The sequence below is a fragment of the Microtus pennsylvanicus genome, chromosome 3, assembly GCF_037038515.1.
Source record: "Microtus pennsylvanicus isolate mMicPen1 chromosome 3, mMicPen1.hap1, whole genome shotgun sequence".
Classification (NCBI taxonomy): Eukaryota; Metazoa; Chordata; class Mammalia; order Rodentia; family Cricetidae; genus Microtus; species Microtus pennsylvanicus.
Genome location: NC_134581.1, coordinates 66991596 through 67006368, shown reverse-complemented (window position 1 = coordinate 67006368; position 14773 = coordinate 66991596). Strand labels below are relative to the sequence as shown.

At 41.7% G+C, this 14773-nt stretch overlaps 1 protein-coding gene across 2 annotated transcripts in view; it reads right to left on the bottom strand.

The window, feature by feature from the left end:
* Nucleotides 1-1557: 1557 nt before the first annotated feature.
* The window catches only part of Elmod1 (ELMO domain containing 1), a 54639-nt gene continuing 41423 nt past the window's right edge, over nucleotides 1558-14773 (bottom strand). For both annotated transcript variants that reach the window (XM_075965883.1, XM_075965884.1), the window contains 4 exons: nucleotides 14209-14277; nucleotides 11254-11304; nucleotides 9926-10059; nucleotides 1558-2968 (listed from right to left, as the gene is read on the bottom strand). In XM_075965883.1, coding sequence (XP_075821998.1) covers nucleotides 2796-2968; nucleotides 9926-10059; nucleotides 11254-11304; nucleotides 14209-14277 — 427 coding nt within the window. In that variant the 3' untranslated portion in view covers nucleotides 1558-2795. The remainder of the gene's footprint in view (nucleotides 2969-9925; nucleotides 10060-11253; nucleotides 11305-14208; nucleotides 14278-14773) is intronic.

Genomic DNA, 14773 nt, shown 5'->3' with positions numbered 1-14773 from the left:
GTCTCCGACTTAGAGCGTTCCCTGACTATGCTCCCAGGAGAGCTGGAGGCAATGCTTTGGCAGAGCATGCACTATTGTGCCACAGGTTTTGCCAGGTGGCTCTGGGCTCAGTGAACTAAGAATTTCTGCTTTCTGTTTTCTCTATCCTCTCAAACATCATCTGATTTGGAAGATATACTTAATGTAAAGGCATCCCTCCCAGTCTTTGGAATGACGCCTATTTAGGCTTCTTTGCAGATACAGAGAAGAGGATGGGTTACCAGGCAAATGTTCTTCACTGCAGCACAATAACAAGAACTGTGAGAAGGAGGTGAATCCAGCCAAAGTCTCGCTTTAGAAGTGATGCTTCAAAGAGTATTTTTTATTTCTTTCCCTGCATCGCAAACTAGACATGTTTTAAAAATCATGTATCAAGTAGTGTTTCAGAAAACTTGAAGGAAATGTGCTACACAATTTACATTTTATGTGGTCAACCCTTGCTCAACGGGATAAATATGAGGCAAGCTAAAGATTCCCCTGGGAACCACATACACACATAGCATACATCACGCGTCTCTGATGCTCCCGAAACCTTCTCCTTTTCTTTTTCTCACCTCGCTCTGTGTTACTGGGTAGACTGCATCTCCTACAACGAGGTGTGAATGAGAAGGCTAATAATACCCTGAAGGAGCTGGCAGCAACCGTTCATCCTGAAGCTGTGCAGCCATGTTTAGATACTATCGAAAGCAGCTAAGGAGCAGGGAGGGGAATGCCTTAGCTTGGCAACGTGAGGTGTCTCTGCCTGAGCAGAAGAGTACCACATGCTTGTCACGCTGCACTGCTGATAGAGGACCACAGGAAATAGGAAGAGGCAGTGCACACATGTAGTTGGCCAAGCCTGCCCTGCCTGTGGAACGATGCCTGCGCCGGCAGGTGCAAGCACTGTACGCTCAAGGCAGACCGTCCACTCGGCGGGTAGCTTTCACTTCTGGAGATATTATTCTTGGTGTGCGCTAAGCATCCACTGACGCTCCTCTTCTCGCTGTCTAACAGAGGGCACAGGTTGAAGGAGAGGCAGTAGAAGTGTTACCACCTGACCCCAGGCCTGAGAAAGAAAGGATGATAACCCTAGAGTAGAGAAATCCTACCAAGCAGCAACAGGCAGCGGAGGGTTCTTAAAAATCAGACGTCTTGCAATAATCAAGGCAGATTTCATAGGATGTCATTAAGGAAAGGTAAGAGGGTTAAGGCATGGTGATGTATGCCTTTAATCCTAATTTAACTGGTGTTGGAGGCAGGTGAATATCTGAATTCCAGGCCAGTGTAGTCTACACAGTGAATTTCAGGCCAGGCAGGGTTACATAGTGAGATTCTTAAAAAGAAAAAAAAAAGAAGTCTTATTCATTAAAGCATTGCCGGACCTCAAGATTAAGGGAATCTCTCAGCCGGTTACACCTGGCTGCTCTGAAGACAGTAATTTATAACCAGTCGCTTGTCTTTGACAGTCCACCCACTCACGCGTTTGCATATCTGAAGACCTACAGAGTACAAAGGCACCCAAATGACACACACTCTCCGTTACTGTAGAATGATATGTAATTTATTCATATACTGACAGTAGGCAGTACTCAAAATTCATTTAAATAAGCAAGTGATTACACAAACATCTAGTAATACTAAAATCAATAGTCCCAAAGTATAAAATACCATGGGTATGAAATACCATGGTAAATACTATTCAACAGACTACAATCATAATTCCAAACTAAATCACATTTTGAAGAAGATGATTCTTAGCAGTTGGAGGATGGTTTCATTTTTCTTCTCCCAAGCAACTTCTTCCACTGTTACAAGGATGCTAATTTCAAGAAATAGTGCATGATAGAATCATTGCTCAGGTTCCTTTGTTGTAACACGTTTTCCTGAAAAAAGTTAAAATATTGCCCCTCAACCTAGAAAACAAACCAGTCAGACCTCAATCCCCTAAGCAAAGATGCTCGCATCGGGGTAGCGCTAAGGACTAACTCTGGGTTCAGCAAGAGGCAGGCAGTGAGAAACCCTTTGCAGCCTTGGGAAGATATGGCTTCTTTTCTGGGGCTCCACAATCATATACATATTTACACACCCAAGCCGTGAAGTGATGGGAATAAGGTAAGTTTCTATCCTGATGGCTACAGCACAGTTGCAACTGTGGTTAAGTTAGGCTACAGGTCTGCCGGATTTCACACAAGGCTGACTCCTAGTTAAGCTAATTTCTTAATAGCCTCATTACAGTTTGGTGAAGTGCAGCTATATGTGCAGGAAGAGTTTGGCTTATCATGTGTCTGTCTGTATTATTTGAAAGTCTTATACTTTACCAGAATGGGGTCCAAGCGTGAACCCAGTTTGAGAAGCTAGCAGCAGTCCTCATGAAGCATTTTTAATAAATATGAACACAGAATGTGGTCCAGTTAAATCTCTTACATACAAATTACAGCTAGAGAATTATTACACATTTTTAATATTGAACGATGAGGGGAGGAACAAATCTAAAAAAATAGAAAACTTTCTCCATACCTGGGTGTCAAGGACGGATGCTAACACTGCAGGATGCCACAATATGAGCAGTCCCTGGAGGGTAGATACCCCAGAAAGAGTGGTATTTGGGGGATCTTGGAATTATGACCAAGAGATGAAAATACTGTACCAAAAGGCATGCATATATTTATATATGTATAGTCGCTATGTGCATTCGGTGTGTGAGCTGTCACCTAAGCAGAGACCTAAGACAACAATGAGGCAGTGTTCTGGGGGACCCATTGAAACCGGCGCGGGCACTACATGTTGATTAAACCCTCAGATGCAGCAAAATGCGGGCACAGGGCCATGTCTGGGTTCTGCAGCTGTTTTATGATCCTCTTGCGGAATTTCTCCCGTACACGGTTAAATTCCATTATGTCCATGGGGTCCTCCTCGATCCAAAACTTGTGAAACTCGTGCATCAAATAGCCTGTTAGGGATAAGACAGTGAGATAGTCCTTAGCCACACCTCAAACCACTGCGGATGAGTTAGACCAAGGCAACAGTCTCTGTGGAGTTCACATGAAACACCAAGTTTATTATGGCCAGTGGAGTAGAAGCTACCAAGTTGCCTATTTTGTTTTCTCCTTTTGCTGCTAACATTAGAGACATTTTTAGTTCCACAAAGTAGGAGGGCAAACCAATTCTGTCACTTCTTGAATATGAATCACATTGGGAAAATATTCTCTTTTCTTAATTAAACTCTTTTTTTTTATGTTTATGAGTGTTTGCCTGTGATGTACGTCTGTGTACCACACTATGCGGTGTCCCTTGGAGGTCAGAAGAGGGCATTGGGTTCCCTGGGACTGGAGTTACAGTTATAAGCTGCTATGTGGGTTCTGGGAATCGAATCTGGATCCTCTGGAAGAGCAAGCAGTCAGAGTTCTTAACCACTGAGCAATCTCTCCAGCTCAACTTTGATGTCTGGTTTCTTTCCTCCCTCCCTCCTTCCCTCCTCTCTCTCTCCCACCCTTGCTACCTTCCTCCCTCCCTTCCTTCCTTTATGAAGCAAGGTCTATGTAGCTCTGGCTGACCTGGAACTTGTGTAGACCAGGCTGGCCTCAGTTCACAGAAATCCACCTGCCTTTGCCTCTTGAATGTTGGGATTAAAAATATGGGCCACCATGCCTTTATTTTCAAGTATTTCAAAAAATATTTTTAAATACTTAAAACTACATTTATTTGTGTATGTTTGTTGCAGGAATGTAGGTATGTGTACATGCATGTGCACACATTGTAGGGACCGGGGAGAATATTAGGTGTTAAGTGTCCACTCTCCAGCCTATGTATTGAGGTGGAGTCTCCAGCGTGAACCCAGGGCTTGCTACTTCAGTTAATCTATCTAGCTAGCTTGTTCTGGGGATCTGTCCTCGCCTCCTGAGCACGGGAACTGCAGATGGGCCATCACGTCTACTTGGTCTTTGTGTGGGTTCTGGGGATCTGTGCTCTGGTCCTTGTGTTTGCAAGGCAAGTGCCTTACACAGTGAGCCACCCTGTCCCCAGAACTTATTCTTTTTTTTTAAATTTGAATCTCACTTTATAAAATAACTTTTTCTAAAAAGCTGACAGTGACTCCTTCATCCTTCCCTCCCAACTAAATTACACAGTGATTCCGTCTTTCAAAATTACTCCACTCTGCCTTTTGTCCTCTTGATACTCAATTTAACTAAAATTTTAAATTACCCTGACACATCAAACAAATGCATTTAACCACCTATTATGAGACAGTAAGAACTATAAATCAAATCTAAGCTACGCAGACTCGTGATCGAGCTTCATGAAATTGCTAATAATACTTCTTTCCAAAGCCCAATTCCATATTCAAATGCTTTTGTGTTTCAAAGTTGTTATCTATGAACACTCTGGAGTTGATTTTTTTTTTTAGAATAAATGCTAAGCATTTGAAGCAAGAATCTGTTTATTGTTTTTCTCTTCCCCATTTTATCCTTCCTTCCATCCCATTGCTTGTTTCAACACACATCTAAAATAATTGAAATGTGAATATTTCCTTTAAAAGGCAATATTATATATTTGTTTGTATGTAGTAAATCCCCATGCAATGGCAGACTTCTCTATAAATTAGAAAAAAGAAAATAATCTCAGTTTAGAAAAAGAAAAGGTGAATGTTATATAAGTTCTTCTTTGTTCTAACTTGAGAAGGTGCCAGAAAATACAGATAGAATGCTGTAGAGGACCTTGGTTGGGCTCTCAGCTCTTTTATTTTTCTCTATAAAGAGAACCCAGGAGGGATGAGTAGGGGAAAGAATTCCAGGCTTTGGTATCTCTCAGAAAAACATTGACAGTTACATAGATGAGGGGATTATTTTTTAAGGCCTTGGTATGGCGTCCTGGCTAGTCTTCAATTTGTAATCTTCCTGCTTCAGCCCAAGAGTCTTAGAAGATCCCTGTGTAGAAAGCTGCTGGCCTGTACCTCATGGACCAAATCTAATCCTCTGATGCTTGCAGTGTGCATTGTGCCCAGCACTTGTCTTCTCTGCAGGGTACGCATCTGGTCTCCCCATCATGGCTCACATGTAGTGAGTGATGGTGGCGGCCCTATGTCCCAGTTGTTTCAATGTGTGATGACAGCACTGTTTCTCCTGACCCCTGTCTCCTACTCACCCACAGGAACTCAATCTTATGTCCATTTCAGTGACTGGAGAGCTCCTAAAATATCTCAGGAATAGCCTGGGGTGATTTGTTAAATACACAGATCCACCCAGATTCAACCAGATGAATCTCGGTCATTGCAGTTTAAAACCTAAGATCTAGAAGACTCTATTTTTTTCACACCCCTCCCTCCCCATCTCCTTCTAGGAATATTTCAATTGATATGGTTATAAAAGAAACGAATGAGATTTTATAATTTCTTCTTTTCTTAATATATAAAACACAAACACTTTTTTCCAACTGGTCTTTGAACTCAAATAAACATGCTTGAGTTGTTTTGCTAGGAGAGTCAGATTTCTAACATTATGAATTAAAATCATCCATGGTGCATCCATCCCATTAGTCTCACTAGCATACTTCCACTGACACTGAGAAAGCAGCCACTGTGGGAACCATTTTTTTAATTGTATTTTTGACTGTATTTATATGACATGCGATAAACTGAGGCACAGGTATGATATGGACTACCAAATCAGAATAGCATCTCGATCTCCTTTTAGTGAATGACTTATTTTTTTTTTTGTAGTGGACGTAAAGATGCCCACTTTTCTACAGTGTGCAGACACCCTGGCATCACACTCCTAAGGGGATGTGTTACATCATGGAGTTCCAGGAGCACTCAGACACAACTGTTTCCCTCATTTTTCTATTGTACACACAACTACAAATGACCACTTTGGAGGACGATGGTGCTTCATAATCTAATACCAATTTCATGAAACTTCCTTGATAACTACAAAGGTAAATTGCAAATCCTATAGGCAGATTCCCTGGGACTCTCTCTATCTTATTAGGAAAATGAGTAGAGACCATATAACATGATTGCACTAAGAATACAGAAATGGTGACCTGGCTTCCAAACTACACATCATAAAATCCCACTCATTTATTACACAACATTCAAATATTCATTTGGCCTGTTGTCCGGTCACCCCATCTGCCAATTATGTTTGTAACAGATACACTGTTGGGCACTGAGGATAGAGAGAAAGGTAGGGATCTCATGTTTCCTAATTCTCTGTCTCTTGGAGGGAGAGAGAGATAGGTATTCAATTTCTGACAATGATTTGTTAGCTGAGAAAGCTAACAGTAGTGGGGAAAGAGGAGGGAGAAAGCAGAGTCAATCTATTGCTTCTAGTCTCCATTTCATTTCAGTCCCTAGCGCTGCGGGTTGGCCAAGCAGATTTTATATCTCCGCCTTACGGAGATGGACACCTGGGTTCAGCCAGGAAGCTTGAACGGTGCTTGCTCACACAGTTAACAGCTGGAAGCCAGGGCCAAACCAGGCCATCTTCCCATTGTCTCTACAGGCTGCCTCCTGCAGGGGCGGGAGGAGTTATTCCTGTGTTAACAGTTCTCTCCACTGAAGGTCAAGGAACAGATAATTCACCCCCTCTTCTGCGCTTGTCCTTCCCTCAGCTCGCTATACCTAATCTTACCCCATTACTGTTGGGTTGTGTATTCAGTTGAGCTTTTGATAGGATGGTGTTTTTTTGCAACACAATGCCTTGGCAGAGCAGTTCACTGACTAAGACTGCACAGTCAGGACAATAGAGACATTACATTCCTATTTCCTTTCCTCTAGATGAAATACTTGCTTTGAATACTAATTCAGCTTGCTATTTGAAGCCTACGCATATTTATTGCTGCTCAAATGTGTCTTGGTTTTGCTTCACTGCTTCCGGTTAGGAGAGAGCAGAGGCATGTGCAAGGATGCAGATAATTGCAAGAGTATTACAGAGGAGGTTGCAGAAGTGACCGTGCCCAGTGGAGGGACAATGAATCCAGGGCATGGTTGGCCTCTTCTGAATTCACCCAGTCTCTCTGACCGTAATCTAATCTGTTGGTGATTGCTGCTCTTTCTAAAATCCAAAGAGTGTCCTGGGAAATAAGAAATACTGCTTCATGCTAACTTATCTGGGCTAGGACTTCTGAAAAACCTATCAGTTGGGTAAGGCTAAAACATTTCCAGGCCAGCTACACCCTCTTTTTCCCGGAAAAGAGTCTCATATGATATTATAGTATGTTTTCTGTCAGTCCATCCATCCACCAGTCAATATAGAGTTACTAAACACTCCAGTAGGCTGAGCATACAGCCATGAACAAGACATCTTCTCCTACCCTTAAATGTCAATCAATTCTTCTTGGTTTTAACTCTGATTCTTTCCTGGGAGATGTCATTTACAGTGTGGTTCTGATTTTTAACTCCAAGCAGATGAATTCAAAGTCTGTAGGCAGAACCCTTCCACCTCACCAGAGTTCTAGAACTTCTCATAGGAATGTCCATTCTGTAGCTCTGAATAGATTTCCCCAAAGGAATTTACCTTCAGTTCGCTTCAAGTTAAACTCGTCCTATTTTCTCTCACAAGAGTTTTCCTGATTTCCCCAAGAAAGATGGAAACTATAGAAAAAGGCAACTTATGAAAGGCTAACAAAATCACGGTGCAAGAGATTTTGTTTGTTACTAGCTCTGCGTGTGCTCTCCAACTTGGCTTAAAACTCCTCAAGGTCCGTTCCAAATTCTGCTCTTAAATTTCCTGTATTCTATCTAACCATACCCGCCCAGTGTCATAGCTACTCATACCCTCTCCACTATGTTGTTTGGATCTGCTGTACATGCCTGTCTTATGGCCGGTGTCCTCACCACTTCTCTGGCTGTACCATTCAGTGCCCATTGCTTTACTTTCTGCCACCCAGCCTTTGGTTCTCACTGAAAATGGCATTTGCTTTAGGGAGCTCTCTCTGCTGCAGACTCAGTGGGTGATGGCAGTCAGATGCCTCTGCAGCATTTTGAAATAGTATCTTTACTTCCGAGTATATTGTACTTATTTGTTTTGATGCCAGTCTTCCTCGGAATAGACCCCGATCTGCGGTCAAAACCCAGTCATATTTGTTGGGGACAGAACTGTTACAGGAGTGAATATAACCACCCACTGGTCAAAATGGGAGCTATAAAACATCATGTGAGGAGCTTAGATTTTCTACTAACAAGTTATAAAGTAAGTACTTCTTTAAAAGAACAGCCTTTTCATTTTTTGCCAATTATACTTGCATCCTTTGGCATCAGATAGCTTACTATGCTCTGATGGGAAAACCAAGCACCATGAAGAGGTAGCCTGGTCTACCGTAGTCCTTGCTCTGCATCACTCCAGGTGAGCCTTCTGACTGCCAAACTCTCCAGCACCACAGCCACACTGCACTCCATTTCTGGGCTGTTTTTAACTCTGTTTACAGAAGATGTGGTTCTAGCCCCTGTTCACCCGCCCAGCCATACTCAGCCCCTTATTGGTTTTAACCCAGGTCTAACTGCTTTCGTTGTTCATTTACTTAGTTTTCCATTGAATTTAACCATAAACCACTTTCTGTAAGGATGCCAAATGCATTCTAGATGTGTTTGAACATGGTAGATGTTTGCTCAGTTCCAGAACTTGGTCAAATCTAGATCTGTTCTCAGCCTATTACATGGACCGGTTTTGGGAGGACCCCTTTCCTTCACCTATGAATTCCCTTTGCTTTCCTCCTGGAAAGATTTCTTTTCTGGATTCATTTATTCTTCCTGGGGTTACTCTCTTATTTTGTAGAAACAATGCATTTTTTCAGTAGTTTCCTTGTTAAGTTATGAGGAAGTAAATATTTAAGACCTTATGTTTATAAACAAAGGCTATCTTATTTTGATACTCAATATTTGGTTGATAAGTTAGCTTGGGAATATAATTTAAAATTGTAAATCATATTTCCTTTGTGCCATCTTAAGCTTTTGTAGTCAACACTCCATTATGTTTGAGAATAAAAGGCTGCTTCGGAGAAGTCCAGTGTGGTCTTGGTTCCAAAGTTTTTGCGTGACAGTTTTAGAATTTTTCAGCATCATCTCTCCACAGTGTCAAGTATCTCACAGTGATATAGACTTTGGCTTGATAGATTTTAATCTGCTATATGGGTGCTTAGAACTTAAAATATAAAAATCTGTCCTTCAGGCCTAAAGTTTTATCACGATATTTATTTAGCATGAGAGAGAGAGAGAGAGAGAGAGAGAGAGAGAGAGAGAGAGAGAGAGAGAGAGACTGTGTGTGGAGAGGTCAGAGGAGAGCTTGCAGGAGCTGATCCTTGCCTTCCATTGTATAGATCTTGGGATCAAACTCAGATCTCCAGGCTTGGCAGCAAGTACCTTCACCCACAGAGCAACCTTGCTGGTCTGTTTTTTTCCCCTTGATTTGGAGATTTGTTTCCTTTCCCTGAGTTTCTCCTTTTGGTGACACCCTCGTTCTTCAGGTAGGATACGTCCCACAAGGCCCTTTTACGTTTCAACCTCTATCTTTACTTTTCACCAGTACCTTTTTGATCAACATTTTAGGCAAGTCTTTCAACCTTACTGTCTAATCTTCTTGTGAATCTCATTTCTGTCAAGACATAGGACCTGGCAGTCAACTCAAGTTGTCTTTAGAGTTGCATTCTTTAGTGTTAAGCTGTGCTAAATCAGAGGGAGACAGACAAAAAGTCAGGCCTGAAGTTGACACATGCATATCACATAAGAACCGAGAAAAAGAAAAATCCATGATACCCATAAATATAAGCGCAGGTGTTTAAAGGAGAAAATAAACAGACAACAAAGTTAAACTTCCTCCAGGCCTAACGTAGCTCCATCACAATGGTTTCTCAGCTTTGATCCTTGTCTGCTCTATAAAAATCCATACTGACAATTGAATAACAGGACACTTACAGAACGTTTGTTGGAAGTGAGACAGCGTCGGTGCTTCGGGGGCGATGTTGTAGAAATGGGTTTTTAGAGCACCACTCACAAGCAGATTATATGCCAGATCGGTGATATTGATGCCCACAATTGCAAAGGAGTACCTGCAGGTACGACCCACAAAAACCAAAAGTGTTGCACATGGGGATATAAACACTTCAAAAACCGACAATCCGAGTTCCAAATTCCTCTTAGACCACCAGAGTGGCAAACCAGCTGTCCATCTCCACCACATCAAAGCCCCGTCCTCTAATTCTACCACAAGGGCTCGGTAGCCTGTGCTAAGAGAACTGAGAATTCACACGCTTTGGCTTGGTGATTCTACTCCCAAACATATGGTAGGTGATCATCTGCAGTGGACAAAAGTTTATACGTAAGACTATTTATTACAGCATTATTTGTCATGGCAAGACATAGACACTACCAAATATGCTAAAAAAGATTTCTAGAGAAATTAACTACGGCAATTTCTGTGTTAGCTAAATTATGGTAATTTTACAGCTAACTAAAATTACATTCTTAGAGACTTTAATGCAAGACACCTGTGTCGAGCAAGCCGAGATTTAGTGTAGGCGCACATGGATGCAGGGGGAAACCTCTAGAATGAAAAGCAGTGAGTCCTTCCTTACTATGAGTGCGAAAGTGACGGGATGGGCCGCTGGCTGAGTTCTGCTCTGCTTTCCTGTGCTTTTCTAAATTTAAATTTTATGTGAGAAAGTTTTAAGGCATTATTATATTTTAAACCATAAGGTATATTTTATGTCCCTCTTCTACAGAAAAGGAGAACAGAATTCTTAAATTCTCTCTGTTCTTGTACATCTGGCATAGAAATATTTCTGAATGGAATGGGACATTAAGAACATTTATCAATTTGTTTGTTTACTTATTTGTGTGTGTGCATGCGACCTCACATGCCATGGCATATGTGCGTGGGAGCCAAGAGACAGGAACATTCTTTCCTTATACATATAGGTTCTGGGGATCAAATTCAGGTCATCAGGTTCGGTGGCAAGTTCTTTTACCTGCTAAGCTAGGTTGTCCGGTATTTTTAATGTTAAAATGTAAAACATTTTTAAAATTTTATTTCATTATTTTATGAGTATTGATTTTTTTCCCCGTATGCATATCTGTGTACAATGTGAGTGCCTGGTACACACAGAGGCAAGAAAGGGGCGTTGGATCTTCTGGAACTGGAGTTACAGATGGTTGTGAGTTATCATGTGGGTGCTGGGAATTAAACCTAGTTTTGCTGTCCCTGGGCCAGGGCTGACAGTATTCACATATGGTCCCACACTTACCCAATTGCTTTATCCATCCTTTTCTTTTCCCATTCTGCTTTGCTGAATTTGCTGAAAGAATGAATAAATAAATGAACATTTATTATTTAATTTATTCTTGCTCTCTTTGAATGTGTATACTAGACCATTAACGACACGTTACATGTACCCCTATCATCGCGCTAATCAGCCTGAATATATCAGTGCTATAGGCAGCAGTACAAGCGCGACATAAGGGCACACTGCTTGAATCCCATCAATCCCAACTTGTATTGTTGCTTATAGAGTTGATCTGTTCAAACTGATTAGTGGTAGTGTACATAAATATAAGGTAACAGTTTTAACATAAGCCAGTGCAGGAAGATTTTGAGTTCTAGGCTAGCCTGGGCTATATTGTAAGACCTTGTCTCAAAAACAAACTTTAGCATTGGCGCTACATACAATTTTTAAATCCATCTAAGAGGGGAAAAAGGAGAATTTTCTAGAACAGATGGCAAATGACACACGGCAAACACTCATGGACTACCACAGCACACAATCACAGAAACATAGTACACGCTGGATATTTACACAAATGAGCTTCCTACTCTGTGAATGATTGGCTATGATGCCAAATAACTGCTGGAATTCATGCTAAAACATCTCCTTTTTATAAAGTGTGATTCCTAATCAACAGAGTAAACTAAAGCGGCACCCAGGAGAGTTTTGCCCAGATTCATCTTCAAAATGAGTTGAGTTGCATGTGAATTAAAACATGTTCGAAGTGTCCATTTTCTTTCCAACAAAGCTTTGAAAGTCCACAGTAGGTCCATATTTACTAAATGAAATCTGTGTCTGCACTTCTTAAATGAAACCTTTGTATTTGAAATGTAACAAAAGGCCAAGTAGCTTCCATTCATTTGATAACTTATAAGACAGTCCCCAAGTAAACAGAAATCAGCAGGCAGAATTCTCCTCATAAGATCGCATCTACCTTTATCCCTCAAGTTACTGAGGACCCTATGATCAGTCCCAAAGGCAGCAATGTATCATGGTTGCCGAAGGACAGCTGGAAACACGTCCTTAGTACATACATGCATGTCTCACTGCGGAATACCTGGAATGCGCAGGGTTTGACAGAAGCTATGCTGATACCATAATTGGTCAAAATTTCAGGCAATTATATAAGAAATAGATCAGCATTCTCCAGACATTTTGATTCCGACTTGGTGACCTCCACTATCAGTTGGAAGTAAAGAATACAAAAGCGTCTTTCTCTTTGACTGAGTTGCAGCTTGAGGGATAAACTAGATTCCTTCACAGCACACACAGAGGCCAGCCTCCTGAAGTGTGGTCCACAGTGCCTTAAGCCCTCTCTAATCTCCGCTGAAGGAGCCACGACCGTGGAGCCTCTGTCTACCCTCCCCTTGCTTGAGGATGGCTCACTGACAAAATTCATCTCCCTTTCACAGTTACCCCCAAAATATTTTAAGCTTATTGTTACTACCCCAGGACCAAAGAGTATCCATGACTCCTGGTTCTGATCCAAGAAACACCACTTGGAAACACACACAGACTCTCAGCCAGCTTTAGTTAGAAGGCGTTCATCGGCTCCACAATGCAGGACTATGCAATCCAGAAGATACAATTTAAAAGCCAAAATAGCTTGAGGTTGATCATGCAATCTGTCAAGAAACATCTAGATGATTTTAATGTTTTTCTTGAAATAAATGAAAGTAAAGAAACTGAATTTTTAATCTCATAAAAGACTATAAATGTAAGTTTGGGAAAGTAATATAATTTAATGAACCTTAGTCAACTGGGGTTAGGAGGAAGATAATAGTAACATCAGGGAAATAAACCCAAGTCAATCAATTCCTGAATTTTAAGACTGCTATAGTATAACTTTAGGTTTATTTAGCCAGTAATAACTAAGTGCTATGAGGTGGTGGACAAAAAATAATCTAATGGGACCAGAACAGTAAAATAGGAGGAATTATCAGGAGAGCCACTGACTCGTACATTAACTACTATTTAGAATTATCACATTGGAAACACATCCATCAAAGCCAGAAGTGGTGAGGCAGGCTTTTAATTCAGCTCTAGGGAAGTAAAGGCAGGTGGGTTTCGGGTCTACATAGTGAGCTCCAGGCTATCCACAGCTATGTAAAGATAGTCACCCATGACTACATAAGGAGACCATGTCTCAAACGTAATTACTAATCGAAGAACAAATTTTCACTATGCAAGAAAATTCTCAAATAAAATGTTCCTTGAGGAGATGAGGTCATGTCTGTGAGATGGCCACCTCTTCAGAAGAAGGGATTATATGCCCCTCAAACTGGGTAAAATCCTGGCTTCTCGACCCTTTCGTTAGAGTAGATCAATCTCGATTTTAGCTAATAAAAATGCAGCCGACAAGTGATCAGATTAAAAGTTGGTGAATGTTTGCCTTTAAAATCTATTTATTTTAGAAATTCTTATCCTATTGATTCTAAAACAGAATAAAAACAACAAACCACAAAAGCAAAGAAAAATACCTTATTTCCTCTTTAGTGATATCCCTTCACGTGTTCAGTCAAAGAAAAGAAATCAAGTAAATGGAAATGCAAGCATAGCCCTGAACTTTAAAACAAAAGAGCCTCAGAAAGTTCAGCTTTCTCCGTGGGGCCTTGACTTCCATTCTTCCTTATGACCAGACCCTGCTCCCTTGTCTCTGAATTCTTTCCTCTATGTCTGTCCGTCCACGCTCACCTTTCAATCTTCCTAGGCACTCTTGACACACATCTCTACCTTCTAAGTCCTGAGGTGAGTATCTGGAACGCTAGCCTTCCTGTGTAGTACATAACATTTCCTGTTAGAGCGCGTACAGCTTGGCTCCCAGTGAGCTGGCTCTCCTGACACTTCTCTATAGATCCATGTGGAAAATGCTATTTACTGATCCCCCTCCCCGAAAAAAACCCAAAACTTAAACCACCTTTTATTTGGAACAGTTACCTGCATTTTGGATGAAGAGAGTCGGAGAGGACCTGCTGAGCCACTGTGGCATCCCGCTCTGCGAAGAATCTGCAGGAGGAGGGAAAGACCATGATTGCACTGTCCGTGAGACAGCCACCCTCACCTGGTGGGATGCCTCTTGGCACCCAGAGGTAGTCACTGGCATGAGGTCACTGCTCTTCCAGAGCCAACAGACTTGAAAACTTAATTACAAATTTCGTTACTCCCCAGAGAGCCAAGCCTATAATCCAGCATTCTAGATAAGGGGTGGGTGGTTCTGTGATTGGAAGATCCCAGGGGCAGAAGCCTGAGAGAAGTAACATGGTGAAAAGGAGAGAAAACTCTAGGTCTTCCCCTCCCCTCCCACCCCTCCCCTTTCCTCTCTTTCTTTCTCTCCCTGCCTTTGCCCTTCTATCCATCCTTTCTTCCTGTGTTTTTTTCTCAGACAGTACATCTTGCAGCTCAGGTTAGCACTGACCCCATTACACAGCCAAGGATGCGTCCTGATCCCCTACCTTCTGTCTCCCAGGAGTTAGGATTACAGGTGTAAGCTCCAATGCCCAGA